At 41.0% G+C, this 24,982-nt stretch overlaps 1 protein-coding gene across 8 annotated transcripts in view; it reads left to right on the plus strand.

The window, feature by feature from the left end:
* The window catches only part of LOC147004975 (protein DBF4 homolog A-like), a 161,945-nt gene that overhangs the window by 20,293 nt on the left and 116,670 nt on the right, over positions 1 to 24,982 (plus strand). For 7 of the 8 annotated variants that reach the window (XM_085836482.1, XM_085836483.1, XM_085836485.1 and 4 more), the window contains one exon: positions 5,702 to 5,778. The exons of the other annotated variant lie outside the window; for it this stretch is intronic. In XM_085836482.1, coding sequence (XP_085692608.1) covers positions 5,702 to 5,778 — 77 coding nt within the window. The remainder of the gene's footprint in view (positions 1 to 5,701; positions 5,779 to 24,982) is intronic. 8 annotated transcript variants of the gene reach the window in all.

Below are 24,982 nucleotides of genomic sequence, written 5' to 3' on the forward strand. Positions count from 1 at the left end.
TATCCGGAAAGTTCCCTATACCCTCCTCCCACCTGGCTCCCCTACCCACCCACTCCCGCTTCTCGGCCCTGGCATTCCCCTGTACTGGGGCATATAAAGTTTGCAATACCAAGGGGCCTCTCCTCCCAATAAGGGCCGACTAGGCCATCCTCTGCTACATATGCAGCTAGAGACATGAGCTCTAGGGGGTACTGGTTAGTTCATATTGTTGTTCCACCTATAGGGTTGCAGACCCCTTCAGCTCCTTGGGTGCTTTCTCTAGCTTCTCCATTGGGGGCCCTGTGTTCCATCCTATAGATGACTGTGAGCATCTACTTCTGTGTTTGCCAGGCACTGGCATAGCCTCATATGAGACATAAGCTGGATTCTTAATGCTAGAGGACTCCAGTGCAATTCTACTTAATGTATTACTTTTGCAGTGTAACCCAAGGAAGTACCTGCCTTTCCTGTTTGGATTACTTATCTACTAGACATATGAAGTCAGCTCCCAAATGCTAGAACACCACATAGAATGCAGATACTACACTTGCATTTATCTTACAGCCTGTGTGGTATTGTGGTTGGATGAGGTTTGACTGTGTCTCTTGAAGGTCCATGAGCTGCAAGTATGGTCCCAACACTGGCTTGGCTGGAGCAGTGGATCCTATGAAATAGACATTGGACCTGGGGAGAGCTACTTAGGTCATAAGCATGGTGTGGCCAACTTATGTAGGCCTCCTCTGATTGAGTTAGTTCTAATGAGAGTGGTTCGTTTCTGAGACAGGGTCTCACCATGTAGCCCTGGATGCTCTAGAATTTGCTGTGTATACCAAGCTAACATCAAACTCCGAGGTCCACCTGTTTTCGTGTCCTCGTCCCACGTGTTGGGATTAAAGACACACTGTGACTGACCCACAAAAGTGGTGTTTTGTACAATGAGACCATTGCAGGTTCTTTGCCTGATTCATTATCACATGTTGTAGCCAGAGGTCCTTCGTGAGGCAGGTGTCTGGCCATCTGGCCATTTGGACTTATCACCTATCAGAACTGTGAGCAACATAAACCTGTGATTGTATCTGTTACTCAGTAATGAGTATTTTGTTATAGCAACATAAAATGGAGTAATAATTCCCGAAGGCCTCTGTGTACAATTTGATACTTGTGACCCAACAAGTGTCAACCCTGCTGCTGTGAATGCCTTGATTTTAACCCAGCAATGGAGGAAAATATCATACAATATTGGTTCACTGAGTGTTTTGAATTTGTTTTAGCAGTGGTAGGGACCCTGTATCAGTTCCCTGTTATGGTTATAACACCTTGCTCAAAACATAGTGTCTTAAAAAGTTAAAAAAAAACAAAAAGTCCAGTCCTGTAGTTCTGGAAAGCATTGGCTGTCCTTCAGGAGGCTTTTCTTTTCAAACCTTTTTAAGTGTTCTCAGAGGTCATTGGATAACGTGATGTCTTCTCTTTCTGCCACGTGGGTGCTGAGGATTTACACAGGTCTCCAGCTTGGCAGCAAGTATCCCAACCACTGAGCTGTCACGATGGCTCGGTCTTTCAGGGGCCTGGAGGGACATTGGCTCCTTGAAGTCTCTAGAGGCTGCCCATGTGCCTGATCATGCCACCAATCTCACATTGCCCTGCTCTCTACTCAAATCAGCGCATTTTCTCCATTGTCTTCTTGCTCCCTCTTATAAAAGCTGATGTTTTCAGACAGAAGCCCCCCTTGTGACCCAGGATAGTCTCCCCATAAGTCCTCAGCTTAATAGTTGCTTTTTATGACCCCTCTTTAAGGCCATGTATTCCCAGTCCTAGGGCAAGAGTGTGGACCTTGTGTAGGGCTGTTATTCTGCCTTCCTGTCATTGCTGTACCTCACTGACTTACTACCCCAGAAAGGTCTTCTGAGACTACCCCGAGACCAGCATCTGTTTTATTAATTCTTTTTTTCCCACCTCACACCAGTCAGAATGGCTGAGATCAAAAACTCAGGTGAGAGCAGATGCTGGTGAGGATGTGGAGAAAGAGGAACACTCCTCCATTGTTGGTGGGATTGCAAGCTGGTACAACCACTCTGGACATTAGTGTGGTGGTTCCTCAGAAAATTGGACATAGTACTACCTGAGGACCCAGGTATACAGAAAAATTGGTTGACTCTTAAGAGAGTGGTTATATTTTCTAAACTTATTTATTTTTAATCTAAATGATAAGTCACTTTCTGTTTCTGTGTAGTAGGCAGGTAGAGCAGAAACTTGGTCAGTCTAACTCCTCCTAGCATGTGGAGTACTGTCAGAGAAGTTTGTTCAGCTTACCTTTTTGATTATGGCTTTTGAAAAATCACCTTGCTGGGTGGTGAAGGCACACACCTTTAATCTCAGCACTTGGGAGGCAGGGGCAGGTGTATTTCTGAGTTCGAGGCCAGGCTGGTCTACAAAGTGAGTTCCAGGACAGCCAGAGCTACACAGAGAAACCCTGTCTGGGAAAAAAACAAAACAAAAAAAGAAGAAAAGTCACCTTATGTATATTATAATTGTATTAAGTAATACACACTTAAAAATGCTTGAACCTTAGTTAAAATAAGATTTCCTTTTATTTCCTTTCAATTGAAGTTTTCCCTTGACTGAGGCCTGTAGAAACAATAAACAAAAACAAACAAAAACACATATGTAAAAAGGAACTTCAGGAAGAAAATTTATAAAAAATCAGATTGAATTACCCTGTGAAAACTGAATAGTACTACAGGGTATTATGTTAAGTGAGGTAAGCCATGCAGAAAGACAAGTACTTATTATCGTTTCTCACTTATGATAGCTTAAAATGTTAGTCTAGAAGAAGAGGAAGAGGGGGAGGGAAGGAGGGAGGAGGAGAAGGAGGAGGAGAGAAAGGAGGGAAAGAAAGAAGAGGAGGAGGAGGGAGAGAGAGAAGAGCAGGGGGAGGAAGAAGAGGAGGAGGGAGAGGAGGAGAAGGAGGGGGAGGAAGAAGAGGAGGAAGTGGGAAGGGGAGGAGGAGGAAGTTGGAAGGGGAGGAGGAGAGAGAGTCATAATAGTAATTATTAAAGCCAGGAAAAAAGGAGTGAAAAGGAGCTATCAGGGGGTTGTATAACAGGTACCGCACACATACGGTGGAGTAATGAGCTCTTCTGTACTGTAGGATGATGGGAGTTCACAGTAAGCTCTTAGATATTTTATGAAAAATTATAGGAGAAGAGCTCAGAGGCTCCAAATATTAAGAAATGGTAAGGAAATAGAAATTATAATCACCCTGATATAATTTTATAAAAATGTTTTGAAATATTACACTGTACCTTGGACAGATAAGCAATTATCACATGCTAATTATCAAGGAAAAAAGAATTAGAATGAACAAAAACAGTAACTACATTACTAAAATTAATGGTAGTGGTACCGGACTCTGAGCTATCAAACCAACGTAGCCTGTTCACCACAGATTTATGATGTTAATATTTACAATTCAGAGGAGACGGAGATAAAAGCTGTTACAGTCACATAAGGGCCTGGAAGAGGACAACAGGGAAAGGTTCATTTCAATTGAGACATCAGTTCTGGTAAGTAGGCCTTTCCTGATGCAGTTCCCAAAACAGGATCTTAGTGCTTCAGGAAGCCCAAGGAGCTTTGAGGCAGAAATAAACTGTGTATTGACCTGGCATTTAGATCGAGCAGGCCTAATGGGAAGACTGCATCTAGAAAGCAGGTAATTTGTAGTCACATCATGGTTTACTTGGGCATCCAGGTGATTAATAAGACAGCCTGTTAGTGAGAAATACTAACAGAATACTCCAGAAATACTGAGTCAGTGCCTAGTGTTGGACAGCACCAATTCCTTGATTTCATCCTGCTCTGCAGTGAGGAGAGAGATGGAAAACTATGGGAGAGGAGTGTTGTGGACTGAACCGGGCCTTCCAAAAATTCATGTACTGGAGCTGTTACCTCGTGTGGCTATACATGAAGACAGGGTTTTTAAAAGAGGAGATTCAGGTTAAATGAGGTCATCCAGCTGGGGTCCCTAATCCAAGAGGACTCCTGTCCTCAGGGCAAAGAGGAGTGACTCTGAGATTTCACACAGAAGATTGCGTGAGGACATGGTGAGGCCACACAGAAGCCTTGGGAGAAACTGAACCTGCCAGCCTCTGTCCAGGGACACCCATCCTCCAGAACTGTGGATAAGGGACTCTGTTATTTAAGTCACCCCACCTGTGGGCTTCTGTTAGGGACTCTGTGGCAGTTTCTAGGCTGAGTCCTGAGATTCAGATAAGGTTGTTTTCTGGAAACTGCCTAGGGCAAGGGTCTGGTACAGAAAAGCTCTCAGAAGAAGTCGTGAGTAAAAGATACAGGCAATGTTGTTCTTTTGAACTAGAGAATAGATGAAAGAAGTCCATGTGGACAGGGTGCAGGGAAGAGCACTGTGCTTGCTTGAGGTGGGCAGGAGTTGTTGCTGTGGTAGAAAAGCAAGGCTCTTTGATAGAACAGGGAGTTGTAAGGAGTGACTCCAAGGACACTGGTAAGTGAAGGAAAGCAGGGCTTGGTGGTACCTGGAGTTGGCTGTGAGGAGTTGGAAGAGTTGTGCTTGACTGACTGACGAGGCTGAAGGAATCTGAACCCTTGCTTTTCCTGGTCAGAGGAGAACTGAGGGCTTAGAAACCGGTGTACAGGAGTCTCCCACCCACGTTCTTTCAGATGCTGTTCAGTCTTGTTGCCCCAGAAAGCTCTTTTATTGCTAGTTAGGCCTCTTTTTTCACCATGTCCTGAATGTAGTGAGCGTGAAGTCCAGGGCTGGTTGCAGCCCCACTGATGCCCTGTTCTTGGATTGGCAACACTATCAGCCTCATTTGCTACATCAGGCTGCTGAAGTGGGTTCAGCTCTAACACAGTGTTCATTGTTTCTCTTCATGATAGCATTTATATATGTTTATTTTATTAGGCACATATGAAAAAACAGACCCGACAGCACACAAACATACAAACAGAAGAATAACCACTATCAAAATCTGGTAGTCCATAGTCTACTGCTTAGAGCTAGTGACTATTGGCACTGGGAGTGCAAGGAAAAAGCTGTTATGGTTCCTGTAGTTTATGGCCATGATCATCCAATATGCAAATATGAATATGATCAATAGGTACGTTTAGAGCCCCTGCTTGTTGTCAGAATTCGTAGGATGACACAATAAACAGTGATTATTTTTGTCAAAGAAACATTTTGGGGGGGGTGATATTCTCAGGATGTACAAAATCTTAAAGTTTGCTCTTAGAAAGAGGTGGCAACGTCTTTGAAATTAGGTCTCACCACTTAGAACTGGAATGTTATTTTAAAGGTATACCTTAGAAGTTTGATGGAGAATTTTTTTTTTAATTTTAGTTTAACTGTCTTCCTTTAAGTATATTTACTGTATTACTTCACTCTTGAATGAAGCTTAATTTTGAAAGTGCTGCTCATAGACCAGAGAACAGGGCAGTAAAGTTGGATATGCAGTGTTTCCTGAAGAAAGACAAAGCAGAAAAGTAGGCTGATGGTAATTAACTTTGAGCTGGTGAGCACTCGGCTCCCAGGAAGGCCCACCGCTTTGCTCTAATATGCCGTCCTTTATCCTCCTCTCTGAACTGTTGTCTCATTTCTGATGCCAGGAGCCTTTCAGAAGCATCCTAGGAATGCTCACATCTGGTCACCACAGCTGCCTAGTAAATCTGCTTTACCTTTCTGATGTTGCAGCTGACGCACGTGGACAAGGCAAGCTTCCGGGTGGACGCCTTTGGAACCTCTTTCATTCTCGATGTCCTGCTGAACCAGTAAGTGCCTACTGCTGAGTTGTCTTCACATCAGATATGCTACCTAGGGACGTCAAGGTGTCCATGCTGCTGATAGTAGGAAATGAATGCACATTAGAAGTTGAAACATGTTACCAGCTCACTTTCAGAAATGTGGAATGGAAGGCAAGGGTTCTTCCAGCACCTGCATCATGAGAACATGTCCGACCTGAGTTTCCGATGGATGATAGATTAGGAAATACACTTAAGGCAGTAAAAGCCCCTTTCTCTGTGTGTGTGTGTGCTTGTATGTGGACATATCCATGTACATACGGGTTCATTCGTGTATAGGTGGGTCTGGAGCTCAGAGGACAATTGGTGGAATTCGGTTCTTACTGTTTGGGTCCTAGCCATTGAAATCAGACCCTCAGGCTTGGTAGCAGGCACCGTGGCCTGCTGAACTGCTGAGCCATCTTAACTGTTTCATTCTTGTGGTTTTTGAGAGAAAGGGTCGGGGAAAGAGAGAGGGACTTTTTACTCATGTGCATTCTGTCCAACTTGCTTATGTTCTTTGAAAAATTCTGCATGTAAAACCACATATGACCATATTTACCAGAACAAAAATAAGAAGCTTATAATGCTGAGAGAAAAGTAGATTTTAAAAAAGATATGGTATGAAGATATTAGAAAATGTTTTTCTTTTTGGCCTGGTATCTATACTAAATGTAGGTGGTACATGGCTATTTCCTTTTTAAATTTTTCTTTACTCTTGAATTTATACATATGTATAATGAAATACTGTATAATCTTAACCATAATTACTCAGTTTTTATACCCCTACTTCTCTATTTCTCATATTACCTCAGCACATTCTTTTCCCGACTTTGTGCCCCCTTAAATTACAAACTGAATCTAGTTAGTACCGTTCATATATGCATGGACATGGGACTGTTCACTGGAGCACAAGCATCCTACCAGTGGCCACATCTCAGAAATGATTGTCCAACTCTCAGCAACATACTACCACTGACTACTCAGTAATCCCTGACAATACCTATGCTGGTGTTTTGGCTGGCTTGATCTTACGAGGACGTATGCAGGTGACTCCAGCTGCCGTTGGTTCATGGGTGCATGTGTGTATCATAGTCACTTGCTATGGTGAAGAGACACCATGACCAAAGTAACTCTTATAAAAGAAAGCATTAAACTGAGGGCTCGCTTAGAGCTTTAGAGGTTCTCTCATTACCATCATGGCAAGGAACACGCTCATTGCAAGCATACTTGATGCTGGAGAAGTAGCTAAGTGTTCTACATCCTGGTCGGCAGGCAGCAGGCAGAGAGAGATGCTGGGTCTGTTGTGAGCTTTTTGAAACCTTCAAGCCCACCTCCAGTGACACACTCCATAAGCCCACCTCCAACAAGGCCACACCTCATAATTCTTTTAATCTTTCTCATAGTACCATTCTCTGGTGTCTGAGCATTCTAATATATGAGCCATTGGGGGACTTTCTTATTCAAACCACCACAGTCTACAAGACAGCATTCCATAGCGCTCTTCCCCATCCTCCAGCTCTTATGTCTTCTTCTACCTAGTTTTCTAAGATGTTCCTTTGTGTGTGTGTATGCGTGTGTGTGTGTGTGTGTGTGCATGTGTGTGTATATGTGTGTGTGTGTGCATGTGTGTGTGTGTGAGGCATGATAATGTAGACATCCTGTTTGGGTTGAGCACTAAGTCTCATATTCTTGGTGCTTTGACAAGTTATGTATCTCTCCACTGACTGCTGACCAATGATAAAGAAATTTCTATGACCCAAGTTAAGAGCAGCCAGGGTCTATGGGTATAAACATATAAGCACAGATATTTAGAAAGCATTTTAACATCATGACCATTGATGTTAAGAATATAACCGTAGAAGGTTTTACTCAGGGCTGGTCACTTCCTAGCCATGGGCTAAATAATTTTTACACTCTCAGAAAAGGAATTTCATTTCCTGGAGCAGGACTGAAGTCTGGTCAGAGCGTTATGACTTACTACACACCAGTTGCATTGTTATTGCACCATGGGGCACAACTTGCCTTCAGGTTGGAGTTGCAGCGTGCAGAGCAAGGGTAAAGCCATGATGTGTTTTCGCCCCCATCAGCCTAGGTAGCACCTTACAGCATGGCCCATGATGGACATCAGGAAATTTCTTGCTTATATTTTGATTACTTTCTCTGTCTGATAGCCAAAGTGTGTGTATGCATGTGTGTATGTGCGCTTGTGTGTATACACATGTGAGCATGTGTGTGTGTGTGCACACGTGTGCATATGTATATGCACGTGCACATACATATATTGTGTGCATGTGTGTTGTTTTCATCAATAGGGTCTTACAGTCCAGTAAATCCTCATAAGTAATGGGAACAAGAGCACAGCTAAATGACAATAGTCTCTGTTACTTTTCAGATTTCTGGGTTCTCCCTGACCAAATAACTCGTAGGGAGGCATCTCACGACTTATACTGCAACTTAGACGTAATAACCCATGAAGTCTATCAGTGAGCCAATTGTCTATTAAATACCGGGTATTCCATTTTAACTCCTTTTTTAAAAGTTATGTTTTGGAACTAGCTTACTTATTAGCAGGTTCTGTAGGCTTTTTCACACAGCATTAATTTTGCATACCCTACTCCACACTGCTCTTCTCCTTGTGCCCTGCCCTCATCCCCATTTCATTCATCAACTTGCAGGATTATCCACTCACAAGACATTTTACATTTCACCTGTGTTCTTCTGTCCCTCCAATTATTACCTTTTAGCTGGGTTGTGAGATAGGGGACTTCTATGTGGTTTAACTCCTTAGGGTGAGCCCTCCCTTCACGCCCCCTGTTTAATCCCTCGTCATCCAACTTCCCTATTTTAGTTTTACCTAAAGCGAATCTCCTGCTTTCCATCTTGCAAGCACCTCCCAGAGCTCTGTCTAGTTTCCCGGTTTATGCTTGTGCTGCAAGTTAAACACCCAGAAGAGAAGGTTTGAAGGCATGGTCTGCATGTGAGAGGACAGAGCATTTGTCTTCCTGGGCCTGAGCAGTTACCTTATTCAGTATACTTTTTTTTCTAATTCCATTCATTTAGGCAAATTTTATGATGTAATTTTTCTTTACAACTTAGCAACATTGTATTGTACATAGGTGCTGTATTTTTTTTATCCATCCATCTCTTGGTACATGTATAGGTTGATTTCATTCTCGAGCTATTGTAAATAGAATGACAGAGGAAATAATGTGAAAGTGGCTCTGTAGTTGAGTATAAAGTGTGTTAGTAGCTATTTTTTCTATTCTGTAAAAAACAGGTTTTTTTCTACCTCATTTTTAAGTAGAAGTTTTGTTTTATTTTATTTTATTTTTATTGATTTCATGGTTTCAGTTTATCTCACTGCTGAGGTTCTATTGGTTTAGAAAGAAGGAAAGTAGAAATTGAATTTGCTTTTTAAAAGCTTTGGGCTCTTCTCTCATGAAGGAATTCAAGGACTCTGGAACAAAGGAAAATTTTTTTCTTTTACTACAAGAAAATGTGTAGCTGCATATCAGTTGCAGAATAGATTTAATTATACTTATTTTTAGGTTGAAATTGAAGAAAAGGAATCATTATGTAACATTCCTTCAAAACAGACAGTAAGCCAGATTATCTATAATCAGATTATACAAGAGTTCATTCACCCTTTGGGTTGTAGTTTTGCAGAAGGCATTTTAAAAATTCAGAAAGGCTAAAAGCAAGAAACACAGCCAGTCCCTGTTTTGTCAGAGTTATTAAGGTTAGCGAGTGGCTTCCTTCATGGGTCATGGCTATGAAATTTCACTCTTTAGGACAGATACATTAATAACAGCAAACATATGGCCTCCTCTGCTATGATTAGTCCTAAGGCTAAACTGGAACTTCCGAAGGTCGGCAAAGGATAGAAGAAGGCTCAATAAAGACATCCAACATATCAGTGAATACATATTGTGTGAGTTCTTTTGTGATTGTGTTACTTCACTCAAGATGATGCCCTCCAGGTCCATCCATTTGGCTAGGAATTTCATAAATTCATTCTTTTTAATAGCTGAGTAGTACTCCATTGTGTAAATGTACCATAATTTCTGTATCCATTCCTCTGTTGAGGGACATCTGGGTTCTTTCCAGCTTCTGGCTATTATAAATAGGGCTGCTATGAACATAGTGGAGCATGTGTCCTTTTTACCGGTTGGGACATCTTCTGGATATATGCCCAGGAGAGGTATTGCTGGATCCTCCGGTAGTACTATGTCCAATTTTCTGAGGAACCGCCAGACTGATTTCCAGAGTGGTTGTACAAGCTTGCAATCCCACCAACAATGGAGGAGTGTTCCTCTTTCTCCACATCCTCGGCAGCATCTGCTGTCACGTGAATTTTTTATCTTAGCCATTCTGACTGGTGTGAGGTGGAATCTCAGGGTTGTTTTGATTTGCACAATATGTATTCACTGATAAGTGGATATTAGCCCAAAACTTAGGATACCCAAGATATAAGATACAATTTCCTAAACGCATGAAACTCAAGAAGAATGAAGACCAAAGTGTGGACACTGTGCACCTTCTTAGAATTGGGAACAAAACACCCAGGGAAGGAGTTACAGAGACAAAGTTCGTAGCTGTGATGAAAGGATGGACCATTTAGAGACTGCTGTATCCAGGGATCCATCCCATAATCAGCTTCTAAACGCTGACACCATTGCATACACTAGCAAGATTTTGCTGAAAGGACCCAAATATAGCTGTCTCTTGTGAGACGATGCCGGGGCCTAGCAAACACAGGAGTGGATGTTCACAGTCAGCTATTGGATGTATCACAGGGCTCCCAATGGAGAAGCTAGAGAAAGTACCCAAGGAGCTAAAGGGATCTGCAACCCTATTGTTGGAACAACATGATGTACTAACCAGAACCCCGGAGCTCTTGTCTCTAGCTGCATATGTATCGAAAGATGGCCTAGTCGGCCATCAATGGAAAGAGAGGCCCATTGGACTTGCAAACTTTATATGCCCCAATATAGGGGAATGCCAGGGCCAAAAGAATGGGAATGGGTGGGTAGGGAAGTGGGGGGCGCTATGGGGGACTTTTGGGATAGCATTGGAAATATAATTGAGGAAAATATGTAATAAAAATATTAAAAATCAAAAAAAAAAATAAAAACAGCAGAAAAGTAAAAAAAAAAAAAAAAAAAAAAAAAAAAAGACATCCAACATATTATCTGAGCAGTCCAGGCTGAGTCTTTTCCTGTAAATTACTCAACTGTTTTTTAACGAGTGAATAATTAAACAGAATAGTGGGAACTTTTTCTTTTCTATTCCCTGAGCGTTTTATGACAGGTTACCTGTCAAAATGACCCCTCTATCAACAGACCACAGAGAAGCAAATGCCACAAGCAGAGAGCTGGGCTCTATTGGAATGTGACACCTAAGCAAGCATTAGAAAGAACTAAAGTCCTTGTTTTTGGAAGAGATGCTCTTGTGCAGCTCTCAGGTCTGGGATGATCCAACTCCAAGATGTAGACGTGGGTCTTGTTATTATTATGGACTCTTTCCCTCTCCTTATTTCAGTAACATCCAAACACTTTCTCTCTTACACTGTGTGCCTTAGTCCAATCTTTTTATTTTCTCTTTCACCGAAGGGATGGTACCTAAGACTTGGAGGAGCTGACCACACTGAATGGAAGACAGCAGGGGTGCTGGGGTTGGGGTGGGGAAATCAAGGGCAGGAACAGAACACTCAGATTTTGGTCAAATGGGCAAGTTCAGACTTGCCAATTAGGAACATTATGCCTTCTTTCCATTGTAGCCTTGAATTTATAGGAAAAATAGGGGTCCAGATACATAAAAGACATGATATGTATTCAACTGGGAGAAAAAGCTAGTTCAGGAAGTCCTCCCTCTCCCCCTCCCTCTCCCTCTCCCCCTCCCCTCCCCCTCCCCCTCCCCTTTTCATGTGTATATGTTATATGTGTATGTGTAGTCCATCTATTTTGTTCCTGCCTTATACTATTATCATGTTATATCCTACAGATCTAAACCTTATGTCTATCCATTCTCTTGATCTTTGGCATTTATATCCTCCTCCATGTTTTTTGTTGTGATGAATAATGTTTCTTTGGATATTTTCCTACACAACTTATATTTTTCTCTTGAGTAAATATCCAAAAGTAAAATTATCAGGTCATATAGTCCCTTTCTTGCTAGAAAAATGCTCAAGTGTTTTCTCTAGTGGACTTTTGAGATTTTAGTTGTGGTATGACATGTGCTTCTTTCTGTGAATGCTATGTCTAGTGTAAAGAATTACTAAGGTTTTAGATTTTTGTATTGTCTATTGCAAATCTGGAAAGACTTCTATATTTTCTTTTTTCCATTTTTTATTAGTTATTTTATTTATTTACATTTCAAATGTCATCCTCCTTCCCAGTTTCCCCTCCACACCCCCCCAGCCCTTTCCCCCTCCCCTGCCTCTATGAGGGTGCTCCATCACCTGCCCACCCACTCCTGCCTCAGCACCCTAGCATTCTCCTACCCTGGGTCATTGAGCCTCCACAGAACCAAGGGGCTACCCTCCCAATGATGCCCGATCAGGCAGTCTTCTACTAGATATCCAGCTAGAGCCATGGATACTCTTTGGTTGGTGGTTTAGTCCCTGGGAGCTCTGGGAGGGTCTGGTTGGTTGATATTGTTGTTCTTCCTATGGGGTTGCAAACCCCTTCAGCTACTTCTATAATATCATTTCTTTTCTTTTCTTTTTTTTGTGTTGAGTTTTTATACTGAGACTTCTTTATTTTTTATTGGATATTTTCTTTATTTACATTTCAAATGTTATGCCCTTTTCTTGTTCCTGCTTCTATGAGGATGTTCCCCATCCACCCACTCCCACCTTTGGGTCCGTGAATTCAATGGCTATAATCTTTTTATGCTTTCTTGATTCAAAGTGAAACTTTTCCTTAGAAATAGATATTGAGCTTTTGAAACCTCTGCAGGCAAGAGTCTCCCATTGACAGAATACCCTAAGGAGCTATATGTGGACCATGGACCTCACATATTTTATCCTTAGCACAAGCATATTTCATTTCTGTTTTTGTTCATTTGTTTCTTTGCTTGTTTTCTCTCTTTTGTTTTGTAAGCAGGGTTTTGATATCTATCCCAGGTGTACTCCAACTTCCTCCTAACCCTCCTGTTACATTCTGAGTGGTGGGATTGTAGTGTGCATTGATGGCCTGCTTCCATGATTATTAGCTTCCTCTTCCTTACCACCACCACCACCACTGTCACCATCGTGAGAGGTTGTAGTTTTAAACCATAAGCCCCCAAACTAAAATTTTGTTAGTATAGGTGTAGTTTCCTCGAATTCTAAGACATTCTTTGAACCATCCAGGATGGTTTGATTATTACTAGGTCTGCCTTAGGTTTCAAAGCCCAGAACTGAGGGAATTGGAAAGGAGGTACTGGAAAGGCCATTGGATCTGTCTGCTGTTGAGCCAGAGAGTGACTTGTAGAGAACAGACATTAAATACTAAAGCTAAGACCTGGGAAGTTATTTCTGAAGGGATGAGGTAAAGGACTTCTAGAGATTCAGAGGGGAGCTGGACCCTACACATCTTTCTATTACTGGTTCACATAAACTTTCTGTTGTTTTGTTCATTATTAAAAATATAGCCTTAACGTCTGGAATAATGACATATGACTATAATTCTAGCAGGCAGGAAACTGGGGTAAGAGAATTGTGAGTTGTAAATTAAGGTCCACCTGGGTTATCTAACCAGAGACTATGCCTAAAAAATGGGAATAATCATCCATAGGAAAGCCATAATGAAGTCCATTACTTTATACTATTATTATATATATATATATTAATAAAAAGAAGATACAGCTATTACTTGATATTTTTAGCATTATCTTCTCTTTTTAACTGATAAGAAAATAAGAAAATCTGGAGGTTATAGCATGCTTATGAGCATATTATTTAAATTTGTAGATAAAAATAAAGAGGCATTTAATAAAAGCAAGGCCATAGTCAGGTTGTCAAGGAAGATAGCATAGAAATACTATTTTCATGCTTGAAATGATTTCTGTATATATTTTTCATTTATACATGTATTAGATCAGTTGAAAATGTATTTGATAGATTCAGTCAGTACTTTAAATGTGCAACAGTGAAACCTGCATTACAATTAAATGGTTTTGCAGAATTGAATAGATGCCCTTTTAATTTTTTACACTGATTAGAGGACATATTGCACACTGTATCATCAGCATTCTCTGCTATCTATCAACAAGATGCCAAATGATTTAATCCTGCCAATTACCGAGCAGTGGTAGTAGGACAGATGCACTATAGTTTTAGTCCATATGGACAATACAACTAATTGATTTTCTTAGACATAGTATAACTTAATTGTATGCTATTGCTGCTGAGGTGTGGTATGGACAGTGGCCCAGGGTGGTGCACATCTGTGTTCCCATTTGTTTGGGAAACTAAGGAGGAAGAGTTACTTGAGCTGGTGAGTTCAATGAAACATTGGCAAATTTGTCTGAAAAACAAAAATAGTAATGTATTACCAAAGCCAAAACCAAACCAAAGTGTTCTCCAAAACAACAAAATATATTGGATGAATAAAATATTTTTTGAAATAAAAGATCTATGTGCAAATAACTCTTTCTGTTTTCTAGTTACTATTGGGTTGTAGAGGAAGGTACAGAGTATGCTATATATATATATATATGTTTTAATTAGGCATTTTCCTCATTTACATTTACATTTCCAATGCTATCCCAAAAGTCCCCCATATCCTCCCCCCACTCCCCTACCCACCCACTCCCACTTTTTGGCCCTGGCGTTCCCCTGTACTGGGGCATATAAAGTTTGCAAGTCCAATGGGCCTCTCTTTCCAGTGATGGCCGACTAGGACAGCTTTTGATACATATGCAGCTAGAGTCAAGAGCTCCGGGGTACTGGTTAGTTCATATTGTTGTTCCACTTATAGGTTTACCCTTTAGCTCCTTGGGTACTTTCTCTAGCTCCTCCTTTGGGGGCCCTGTGATCCATCCAATAGCTGACTATGAGCAGCCACTTCTGTGTTTGCTAGGCCCCGGCATAGCCTCACAAGAGACAGCTATATCTGGGTCCTTTCAGCAAAATCTTGCTAGGGTATGCAATGGTGTCAGCGTTTGAAGGCTGATTATGGGATGGGTCCTGGGGTATGGCAGTCTCTAGATGGTCCATCCTTTTGACACAGCTCCAAACTTTGTCTCTGTAACTCCTTCCATGGGTGTTTTGTTCCCAATCCTAAGAAGGGGCAAAGTGTCCACACTTTGGTCTTCGTTCTTCTCGAGTTTCATGCGTTTAGCAAATTGTATCTTATATCTTGGGTATTCTAAATTTCTGGGCTAATATCCACTTATCAGTGAGTACATATTGTGCTAGTTCTTTTGTGATTGGTTTACCTCACTCAAGATGATGCCCTCCAGGTCCATCCATTTGCCTAGGAATTTCATAAATTCATTCTTTTCAATAGCTGAGTATACTCCATTGTGTAAATGTACCACATTTTCTGTATCCATTCCTCTGTTGAGGGGCATCTGGGTTCTTTCCAGCTTCTGGCTATTATAAATAAGGCTGCTATGAACATAGTGGAGCATGTGTCCTTCTTACCGGTTGGAACATCTTCAGGATATATGCCCAGGAGAGGTATTGTGGGATCCTCTGGTAGTACTATGTCTAATTTTCTGAGGAACTGCCACACTGATTTCCAGAGTGGTGGTACAAGCTTGCAATCCCACCAACGATGGAGGAGTGTTACTCTTTCTCCACATCCTCGACAGTATCTGCTGTCACCTGAATTTTTGATCTTAGCCATTCTGACTGGTGTGAGGTGGAATCTCAGGGTTGTTTTGATTTGCATTTCCCTGATGATTAAGGATTTTGAACATTTTTTCAGGTGCTTCTCTGCCATTCGGTATTCCTCAGGTGAGAATTCTTTGTTCAGCTGTGAGCCCCATTTTTTAATGGTGTTATTTGATTTTTGTGGAGTCCACCTTCTTGAGTTCTTTATATATATTGGATATTAGTCCCCTATCTGATTTAGGATAGGTAAAGAACCTTTCCCAATCTGTTGGTGATCTTTTTGTCTTATTGATGGTGTCTTTTGCATTGCAGAAGCTTTGCAACTTTATTAGGTCCCATTTGTAGATTCTCGATCTTACAGCACAAGCCATTGCTGTTTTATTCAGGAATTTTTCCCCTGTACCCATATCTCAAGGCTTTTCCATACTTTCTCCTCTATAAGTTTCAGTGTCTCTGGTTTTATGTGGAGTTCCTTAGTCTACTTGGATTTGACTTTAGTACAAGGAGATAGGAATAGATCAATTTGCATTCTTCTACATGATAACTGCCAGTTTTGCCAGCACCATTTGTTGAAAATGCTGTTTTTTTTCCACTGGATGGTTTTAGCTCCCTTGACAAAGATCAGTTGACCATAGGTGTGTGGGTTCATCTCTGGGTCTTTAATTCTGTTCCATTGCTCTACTTGTCTGTCACTATACCAGTACTGTGCAGTTTTTACCACAATTGCTCTGTAGTACAGCTTTAGGTCAGGCATGGTGATTCCCCCAGAGGTTCTTTTATCCTTGAGAAGAGCTTTTGCTATCCTAGGTTTTTTCTTATTCCAGATGAATTTGCCGATTGCCCTTTCTAATTCGTTGAAGAATTGAGTTGGATTTTGATGGGGATTGCATTGAATCCGTAGATTGCTTTTGGCAAGATAGCCATTTTTACAATGTTGATCCTGCCAATCCATGAGCATGGGATATCTTTCTATCTTCTGAGATCTTCTTTAATTTCTTTCTTCAGAGACTTGATGTTCTTATCATAGAGATCTTTCACTTCCTTAGTTAGAGTCACGCTAAGGTATTTTATTTTATTTGTGACTATTGAGAAGGGTGTTGTTTCCCTAATTTTTTCTCAGCCTGTTTATCCTTTGTGTACAGAAAGGCCATTGACTTTGTTGAGTTAATTTTATATCCAGCTACTTCATTGAAGCTGTTTATCAGGTTTAGGAGTTCTCTGGTGGAGTTTTTAGGGTCACTTATATATACTATCATATAATCTGCAAAAAGTGCTATTTTGAGTTTTCCTTTCCAATTTGTATCTCCTTGATCTCCTTTTGTTGTCAAATTGCTCTGGCTAGGACTTCAAGTACACTGTTGAATAGGTAGGGAGAGAGTGGACATCCTTGTCTAGTCCCTGATTTTAGTGGGATTGCTTCCAGCTTCTCACCATTTACTTTGATGTTGGCTACTGGATTGCTGTAGATTGCTTTTATCATGGTTAGGTATGCACCTTGAATTCCTGATCTTTCCAAGACTTTTATCATGAATGGTTGTTGGATTTTGTCAAATGCTTTCTCCGCACCTAAGGAGATGATTATGTGGTTTTTGGATTTCTTCAGGATCTGTTGTTATATCTCCTTTTTCATTTCTGATTTTGTTGATTAATTAGGATGTTTTCCCTGTGCCTTTTCGTTAGTCTGGCTAAGGGTATATCTATCTTGTTGATTTTCTCAAAGAACCAGCTCCTAGATTGGTTGATTCTTTGAATAGTTCTTCTTGTTTTCCACTTGGTTGATTTCTCCCGAGTTTGATTATTTCCGACCATCTACTCCTCTGGGGTGAATTTCTTTCCTTTTGTTCTAGAGCTTTCAGGTGTGTTGTCAAGTTGCTAATGTGTGCTCTTTCTAGTTTCTTTTTGGAGGCACTCAGAGCTATGAGTTTTCCTCTTAGATATGCTTTCATGGTGTCCCATAATTTTTGGCATGTTGTGGCTTCATTTTCATCAAACTCTAACAAGTCCTTAATTTCTTTCTTTATTCCTTCCTTGACCAAGGTATCGTTGAGAAGAGTGTTGTTCAGTTTCCATGTGAATGTTGGCTTTCTATTATTTATTTTGTTGTTGAAGATCAGCCTTAGTCCATGTGATCTGATAGAACGCATGGGACAATTTCAATATTATTGTATCTGTTGAAGCTTGTTTTGTGACCAATTATGTGGTCAATTTTGGAGAAGGTACCATGAGGTGCTGAGAAGAAGGTATATCCTTTTATTTTAGGATAGAATGTTCTGTAGATATCTGTTAGATCCATTTGTTTCATAACTTCTGTTAGTTTCACTGTTTAGTTTCTGTTTCCATGATCTGTCCTTTGGTGAAAGTGGTGTGTTGAAGTCTTCCACTATTATTGTGTGAGATGCAATGTGTGCTTTGAGCTTTACTAAAGTTTCTTTAATGAATGTGGCTGTCCTTGTATTTGGAGCATAGATATTCAGAATTGAGAGTTCCTCTTGGAGGATTTTACCTTTGATGAGTATGAAGTGCCCCTCCTTGTCTTTTTTGATGACTTTGGGTTGGAAGTCGATTTTATTAGATATTAGAATGGCTACTCCAGCTTATTTCTTCAGACCATTTGCTTGCAAAATTGTTTTCCAGCCTTTCTTTCTGAGGTAGTGTCTATTTTTTTTCTGAGATGAGTTTCCTGTAAGCAGCAAAATGTTGGGTCCTGTTTGTGTAGCCAGTCTGTTAATCTATGTCTTTTTATTGGGGATTTGAGTCCATTAATATTAAGAGATATTAAGGAAAAGTAATTGTTGTTTCCTATTATTTTTGTTGCTAAAGTTGGCATTCTGTTCTTCTGGCTGTCTTCTTTTAAGTTTGTTGAAGGATTACCATCTTGCTTTTTCTAGGATGTGGTTTCCATCCTCGAATTGTTTTTTTTTTTTTTTTTTTTTTTTTTTTTTTCTGTTATCATCCTTTGAAGGGCGGGATTCCTGGAAAGATAATGTGTGAATTTGGTTTTCTTGTGGAATACTTTGGTTTCTCCATCTATGGTAATTGAGAATTTGGCTGGGTATAGTAGCCTGGGCTGGCATTTGTATTCTCTTAGTGTCTGTATAACATCTGTCCAAGCTCTGCTGGCTTTCATAGTTTCTGTTGAAATACTGGTGAAATTCTGATAGACTTGCCTTTATATGTTACTTGATCTTTTTCCTTTACTGCTTTTAATATTCTATCTTTATTTAGTGTATTTGTTGTTCATATTATTATGTGTCGGTAGGAATTTTTTTTTCTGGTGCAGTCTCTTTGGAGTCCTGTAGGCTTCTTGTATGTTCATGGGCATTTCTTTCTTTAGGTTTGGGAAGTTTTCTTCTATAAATTTGTTTAAGATATTTGCGCGTCCTTTGAGTTGAAAATCTTCATTCTCATCTACTCCTATTTTCCCTAGGATTGGTCTTGTCATTATGCCCTGGATTTCTTGGATGTTTTGAGTTAGGACCTTTTTTTTTTTTTTTTTAAAGATTTATTTATTATATGTAAGTACACTGTAGCTGTCTTCAGACTCTCCAGAAGAGGGCGCCAGATCTCGTTGCGGATGTTTGTGAGCCACCATGTGGTTGCTGGGATTTGAACTCTGGACCTTCGGAAGAGCAGTCGGGTGCTCTTACCCACTGAGCCATCTCACCAGCCCCCGAGTTAGGATCTTTTTGCATTTTCCATTTTCTTTGATTGTTGTGCCTATGTTCTCTATGGAATCTTTTGCACATGAGATTCTCTCTTCCATCTCTTGTATCCTGTTGCTGATGCTCGCATCTATGATTCCCAGATTTCTTTCCTAGGGTTTCTATCTCCAGCGTTGCCTCACTTTGGGTTTTCTTTATTGTGTCTACTTCCCTTTTTAGGTCTTGGATGGTTTTTTTTCAATTCAATCACCTGTTTGGTTGTGTTTTCCTGCAATTCTTTAAGGGATTTTTGTGCTTCCTCTTTAATGTCATCTACCCGTTTTTAGCAGTGTTCTCCTGTATTTCTTTATGTGAGGTATTAAAGTCCTTCTTGATGTCCTCTATCATCATCATGAGATATGCTTTTAAATCCGGGTCTAGTTTTCCGGTGTGTTGGGGTGCCCTGGACTGGGCGAAGTGGGAGTGCTGGGTTCTGATGATGGTGAGTGGTCTTGGTTTCTGTTAGTAAGATTATTACGTTTACCTTTTGCCATCTGGTAATCTCTGGAGTTAGTTATTATAGTTGTCTCTGTTTAGAGATTGTTCCTCTGGTGATTCTGTTACCTTCTATCAGCAGACCTGGGAACTAGCTCTCTCTCCTCTGAGTTTCAGTGGTCAGAGCACTCTCTGCAGGCAAGCTCTCCTCTTACATGGGAAGGTGCACAGATATCTGGCGTTCGGACTTCCCTCCTGGCTGAAGATGAAGCCCCAAAACAGGACCTTTCCCAGAGGCTGTGTTGCTTTGGCCTGTCCCAGAAGTTGTTAGCTTCTGTAGTGCACACTCTCACCTGTGCAGACTACTTTTGGTGGAGTCGCGGAACCAAGATGGCGCTTGTGGATGCTGAGGGAAATCCCTCCCGGGCTGGGTGGACACCTGTCCCCTGGCTGGGAAGGTGGCCGGATGCCTGGATCCCGAAAAGGGCGCTGCCTCAGAAGCTCTGTGGCTCCTGCCTGTCCCAGAAGCTGTTAGCTTCTCCAGAGTATGCTTAGTACAGGTGATAATATTTCATAGAGGTTGTTGCTTTGGTGTCTATGAAGTATTTTTCTCATCATATTGTAGACCACTCTCTTACCACATACCATGAATATATGTGTTTTCTCACATATCAACGTATCATTCCAGTCAGTGAAAGCTAGTATGACAGATGTAGTGTATATCCCTGTCCCAGGACTGAGAATTCTTCAACAGTTCTCTTTCAGTATTTTAAAAATCACCTCTATATCCATTCCCAAACTACATGTGTTCTCTCTCTCCCCTTTAAAACTTTGAAGGTGGCATGGATTTGGGGATTTTTATTTACGTAATATTTGTACTAACTATAGGGCATATTCCTGGAAAGCCTCATATTGTCCCAACTAATATAGTGGGAGCCCACTAGGGTCCTGTGTTCTTTCAACATGGCTCGACTCATGGATAAATACTTCTTAGTTCTGGCTCTGCAAGAAAGACTTTGCTTTCTGAGACAACTGGATTGATATTTTACTTCTAGATTTCTATGGGGACTAGTTTATACATGAAGCTTTATCTCCTCTTGCTATTTCAATTGTACATCACCATCATCATATTACATAAGAAGAGTTAGGCAACAGCTATTCTCATTTCCTATTGTTAATGGAATCATAGCATGAGCATTTGAGCCTTTGGATAGCTCAGCTATCACTTAACCTCATGACTCTAACTTCCCAGTTACAACTCCACTCAGAATATTATTGTAGCTAATCAAATGATGATTATTTGGCCCTTAAAAAATACTACAGATCCAACGAATTAGATTCTTACTGTTCTCCAAGAGGGTCTATTTAATTAATGGTCTTGAAACCCACTAGCAAACAGTTTGATGTCTTTTCCTCCACAGCTAAAAAATTTGGCCAGAGATCTGCAGTCAGGTTCATTTCAGATCAGAGAAGTTATTCTCATGTTCAAGTCATTGTTGGTCATGGAAATAGGAACTTTCCAGTAAAAGGTGTCAAAAATCCATGGTCATCGTGCCATCAAACCTGGAGAAAAGAGGTTTTGCCTGATAAAATAGTTCTGATAAAGCTTTGAAAGAAACTGATCACCCCCTCCCCACTCATACCCAAACACCCACGTGGATTTTGAGTTGTATAAGATTTAGTTAGGACATTTTATTTTTAAAATCAGAGGAAATAGTTGTATAAAGTGAAGGGAGGTACAGCAGACAGGGAGCCAATGCGTCAGTTGTACTGTGTGAAATCACTCTAAGCACCAAGAGATTGAGTGTTAATGCCTGAGATGAACTTAGTGACACATACCTCTAATCCTACTCAAGAGGATGAGGCAGGAGATTTGATGATTCAAGATAGCCTGGGCTACATATGGAATTCTAAGCCAGCCTGTATTTCAGGAAACACTGTTTCAAGAAAGTAAAAGTATATTACTATAATCCTAACATTTAGGAGGTTGGCACAGGAAAATTGCTGTAAGCTTAAGGCTATATAGTATGTGTTACACCACCTAGAGATACATAGTAAGACCCCAGCCTAAAAAAAGAAACCAAAAATCCAAAACCAAAATACCCTAAAATATATACTGTGATGGTTTTTATATGCTAGGCCCAGGGAGTTGCACTATTAGGTGTGGACCTATTGGAGTAGGTGTGGCCTTGTTGGATTATGTGTGTCTCTTTAAGACCCTTATCCTAGCTCCCTGGAAGTCAGTCTTTCACTAGCAGCCTTCAGATGAAGATGTTGAACTTTTAGCTCTGCCTGTACAATGTCTGCCTAGATGCTGCCATGCTCCCACCTTAATGATAATGGACTAAACCTCTGAACCTATAAGTCATCCCCAACTAATTGTTGTCCTTATAAGAGTTGCCTTGGTCATGGTGTCTGTTCACAGCAGTAAAACCTTAAGACAGAAGTTGGTACCAGGAGTAGGGTATTGCTGTGATAGGCCTGTCCATGGTTTTGTTTGGAAGAATGTGGATTTTGGGACTTTGGATTTGGAAAGCAGTGGAATTCTTTAAATGGGGCCAGGAATATGGAAGACTTTGTTGCTGAGTATGATTTGAACTGTGCAGATTTGATCTGCAGTCAGGTTCATTTCAGATCAGAGAAGTTATTCTCATGTTCTAGTCATTCTTGGCCATGGAAATAGGAACTGTCCAGCGAAAGGTGAAAAAATCTATGGTCATGGGCCTGGCCCAAGAGGTCTCAGTGGAGAAGAATTTCAGAATGAGGCCTAGAGATTGTTTTTGTGGAATTTGGTAAAGAATCTGGCTGCTTTTTGCCTGTATCTGAAGAGTCTACCTGAATCTAAGGTAAAGAGATTATATTAACTATATTGACAAAGGAAGTCTCAAAAAAGGCCAGCAGAGACTTTGTTCTCTGATTAAGTCTCATGAAGAGCATTTTGAACAAGCATAGCAAACTTAGAAAGGAAAAATATAAAATATATGGTTCAAGTATTAACAGGGCACCAGGAAGTAAAGTGGAACTGAATTCTATGTTCTAGGAGATAACAAATGAAAGGATTTTGGGGTAAGATCCTACCCAGCTAAGTTTAGATTCAGATATAAACACACCTTTAATCCCAGGAGACAAAGCCAAACAAATCTCTGATTGCAAGACCAGCCTGGGACAAAGCAGGTTCTAGGTGAACAAAAATTTAAATCCAGGCCTGGTGGTACACACTTTTAATCCCAGCATGACAGGAGACAGAGCCATGCAGATCTCTGAGTTTAAGGTTAATCTACAGAGCAAATTCCTGGAAAGCCAAGCTTAGGCAGAGAGGGAGTGAGAAAACAGAAAGCTGGTAATAGAAAAAGGGGACCATGTTCCAGTCCCAACAAACAGCAGAACATGGCAGCTACAGCCATGTGACTCTGGCTTTAGAGTAAAAAATAAATGGCACTACTGGGATACTTGATGCTTGTTAGCTGGAGCTAAGAAATTAGTGGTGATTAAGAAGAGACCAGCATCACTGAGGTGAAATCTTCTTGGAAGGGTTTCCTGAAAGCACAAAGAAGCTGTGTTCCAGAAATAGCCAAGGTTGTACCTCGTGCTGCAGCTGTACTTGATGATGGGTAAGAGTTACCCAGGTGGTACTGGTTTTGAAGGCATGAAGGGGTCATGGACAGCAGCTGAAGCTTGGCACTGTGAGAGGCCATGGAAGGCCATTGGTGAAGGTGCAGCCTCAGTTGCAGTTGACAGCGCACGACTGAGGGGGTCATGTAAAGGATCTGAGGCCTGGCACCATGAAGAGAGCCTCTGGGCTATTGGTGAAGCTTAGTTGCAGCAGAAGAAGCAGTGTTTTGGAGATACCAGGACCATGAGATGAGCACCAAGAACAGCAGCAGCAGTGGAGCACAGGCAGCTGGAGCCTAGAAGACAAGCGGTGTGCCATAAAGGGCAGAGCTGGAGACGTGACAGAAGCCCTCGGAGGAGCCTAGAAGATCTGGAGTGGATCCTAGACATTGGACTGTTCAAGTCTGATTTTGCTTTTGATTGTGACTGTGCCCTGATATTTTTCCCTCTGAAGTAGGAAAGTATTTTAGTGAAGCCTACAGTTAAGAGATTTTGAATTGTAAAAAGACTTTGGATTCTGAAAGATATTAGATATTTTAAAGGGATTGAAATTTTAATATATGCCTGAGATTCTCTCTTCCATCTCTTGTATTCTGTTGCTGATGCTCGCCAAAACTTAGGATACCCAAGATATAAGATACAATTTCCTAAATGCATGAAACTCAAGAAGAATGAAGACCAAAGTGTGGACACTGTGCCCCTTCTTAGAATTGGGAACAAAACATCCATGGAAGGAGTTACAGAGACAAAGTTTGGAGCTGTGACGAAAGGATGGACCATCTAGAGACTGCCATACCCGGGGATTTATCTCATATTCAGCTTCCAAATGCTGACACCATTGCATACACTAGCAAGATTTTATTGAAAGGACCCAGATATAGCTGTCTCTTGTGAGACTATGCCAGGGCCTAGCAAACACAGAAGTGGATGCTCACAGTCATATTGGATGGATCACAGGGCCCCCAATGGAGGAGCTAGAGAAAGTACCCAAGGAGCTAAAGGGATCTGTAACCCTATAGGTGGAACAACATTATGAACTAACCAGTACCCTGGAGCTCTTGACTCTAGCTGCATATGTATCAAAAGATGGCCTAGTTGGCCATCACTGGAAAGAGAGGCCCATTGGACACACAAACTTTATATGCCCCAGTAAAGGGGAACGCCAGGGCCAAAAAAATGGGAATGGGTGGGTAGGGAAGTGGGGGGGGGGAAGGTATGGGGGACTTTTGGGATAGCATTGGAAATGTAATTGAGGAAAATACGTAATAAAAAATATTAAAAATTAAAAAAAAGAAATTTTAATATGTAAAGACTGTGGGACTTTTAAAGTTATTTAGATCTTGGGGATGAGTAAGAAAGCAAGCGTTAAATGTGTTTGTGTGTCAAGTTGACAAGAGGTCAATTGTGCTGGCTGGTTTTGTGTGTCAGCTTGACACAAGCTGGAGTTATCACAGAGAAAGGAGCCTCCCTTGAGAAAATGCCTCCATGAGATCCAGCTGTAAGGCATTTTCTCAGTTAGTGATCAAGGGTGGGAGGGCCCATTGTGGGTGGTGCCATCTTTGGGTTGGTAGTCCTCGGTTCTATAAGAAAGCAAGATGAGCAAGCCATGGACAGCAAGCCA

Source organism: Mus caroli, unplaced genomic scaffold (genome assembly GCF_978045245.1).
Source record: "Mus caroli unplaced genomic scaffold, Mus_caroli_1 scaffold_4, whole genome shotgun sequence".
In the NCBI taxonomy this organism is placed as follows: Eukaryota; Metazoa; Chordata; class Mammalia; order Rodentia; family Muridae; genus Mus; species Mus caroli.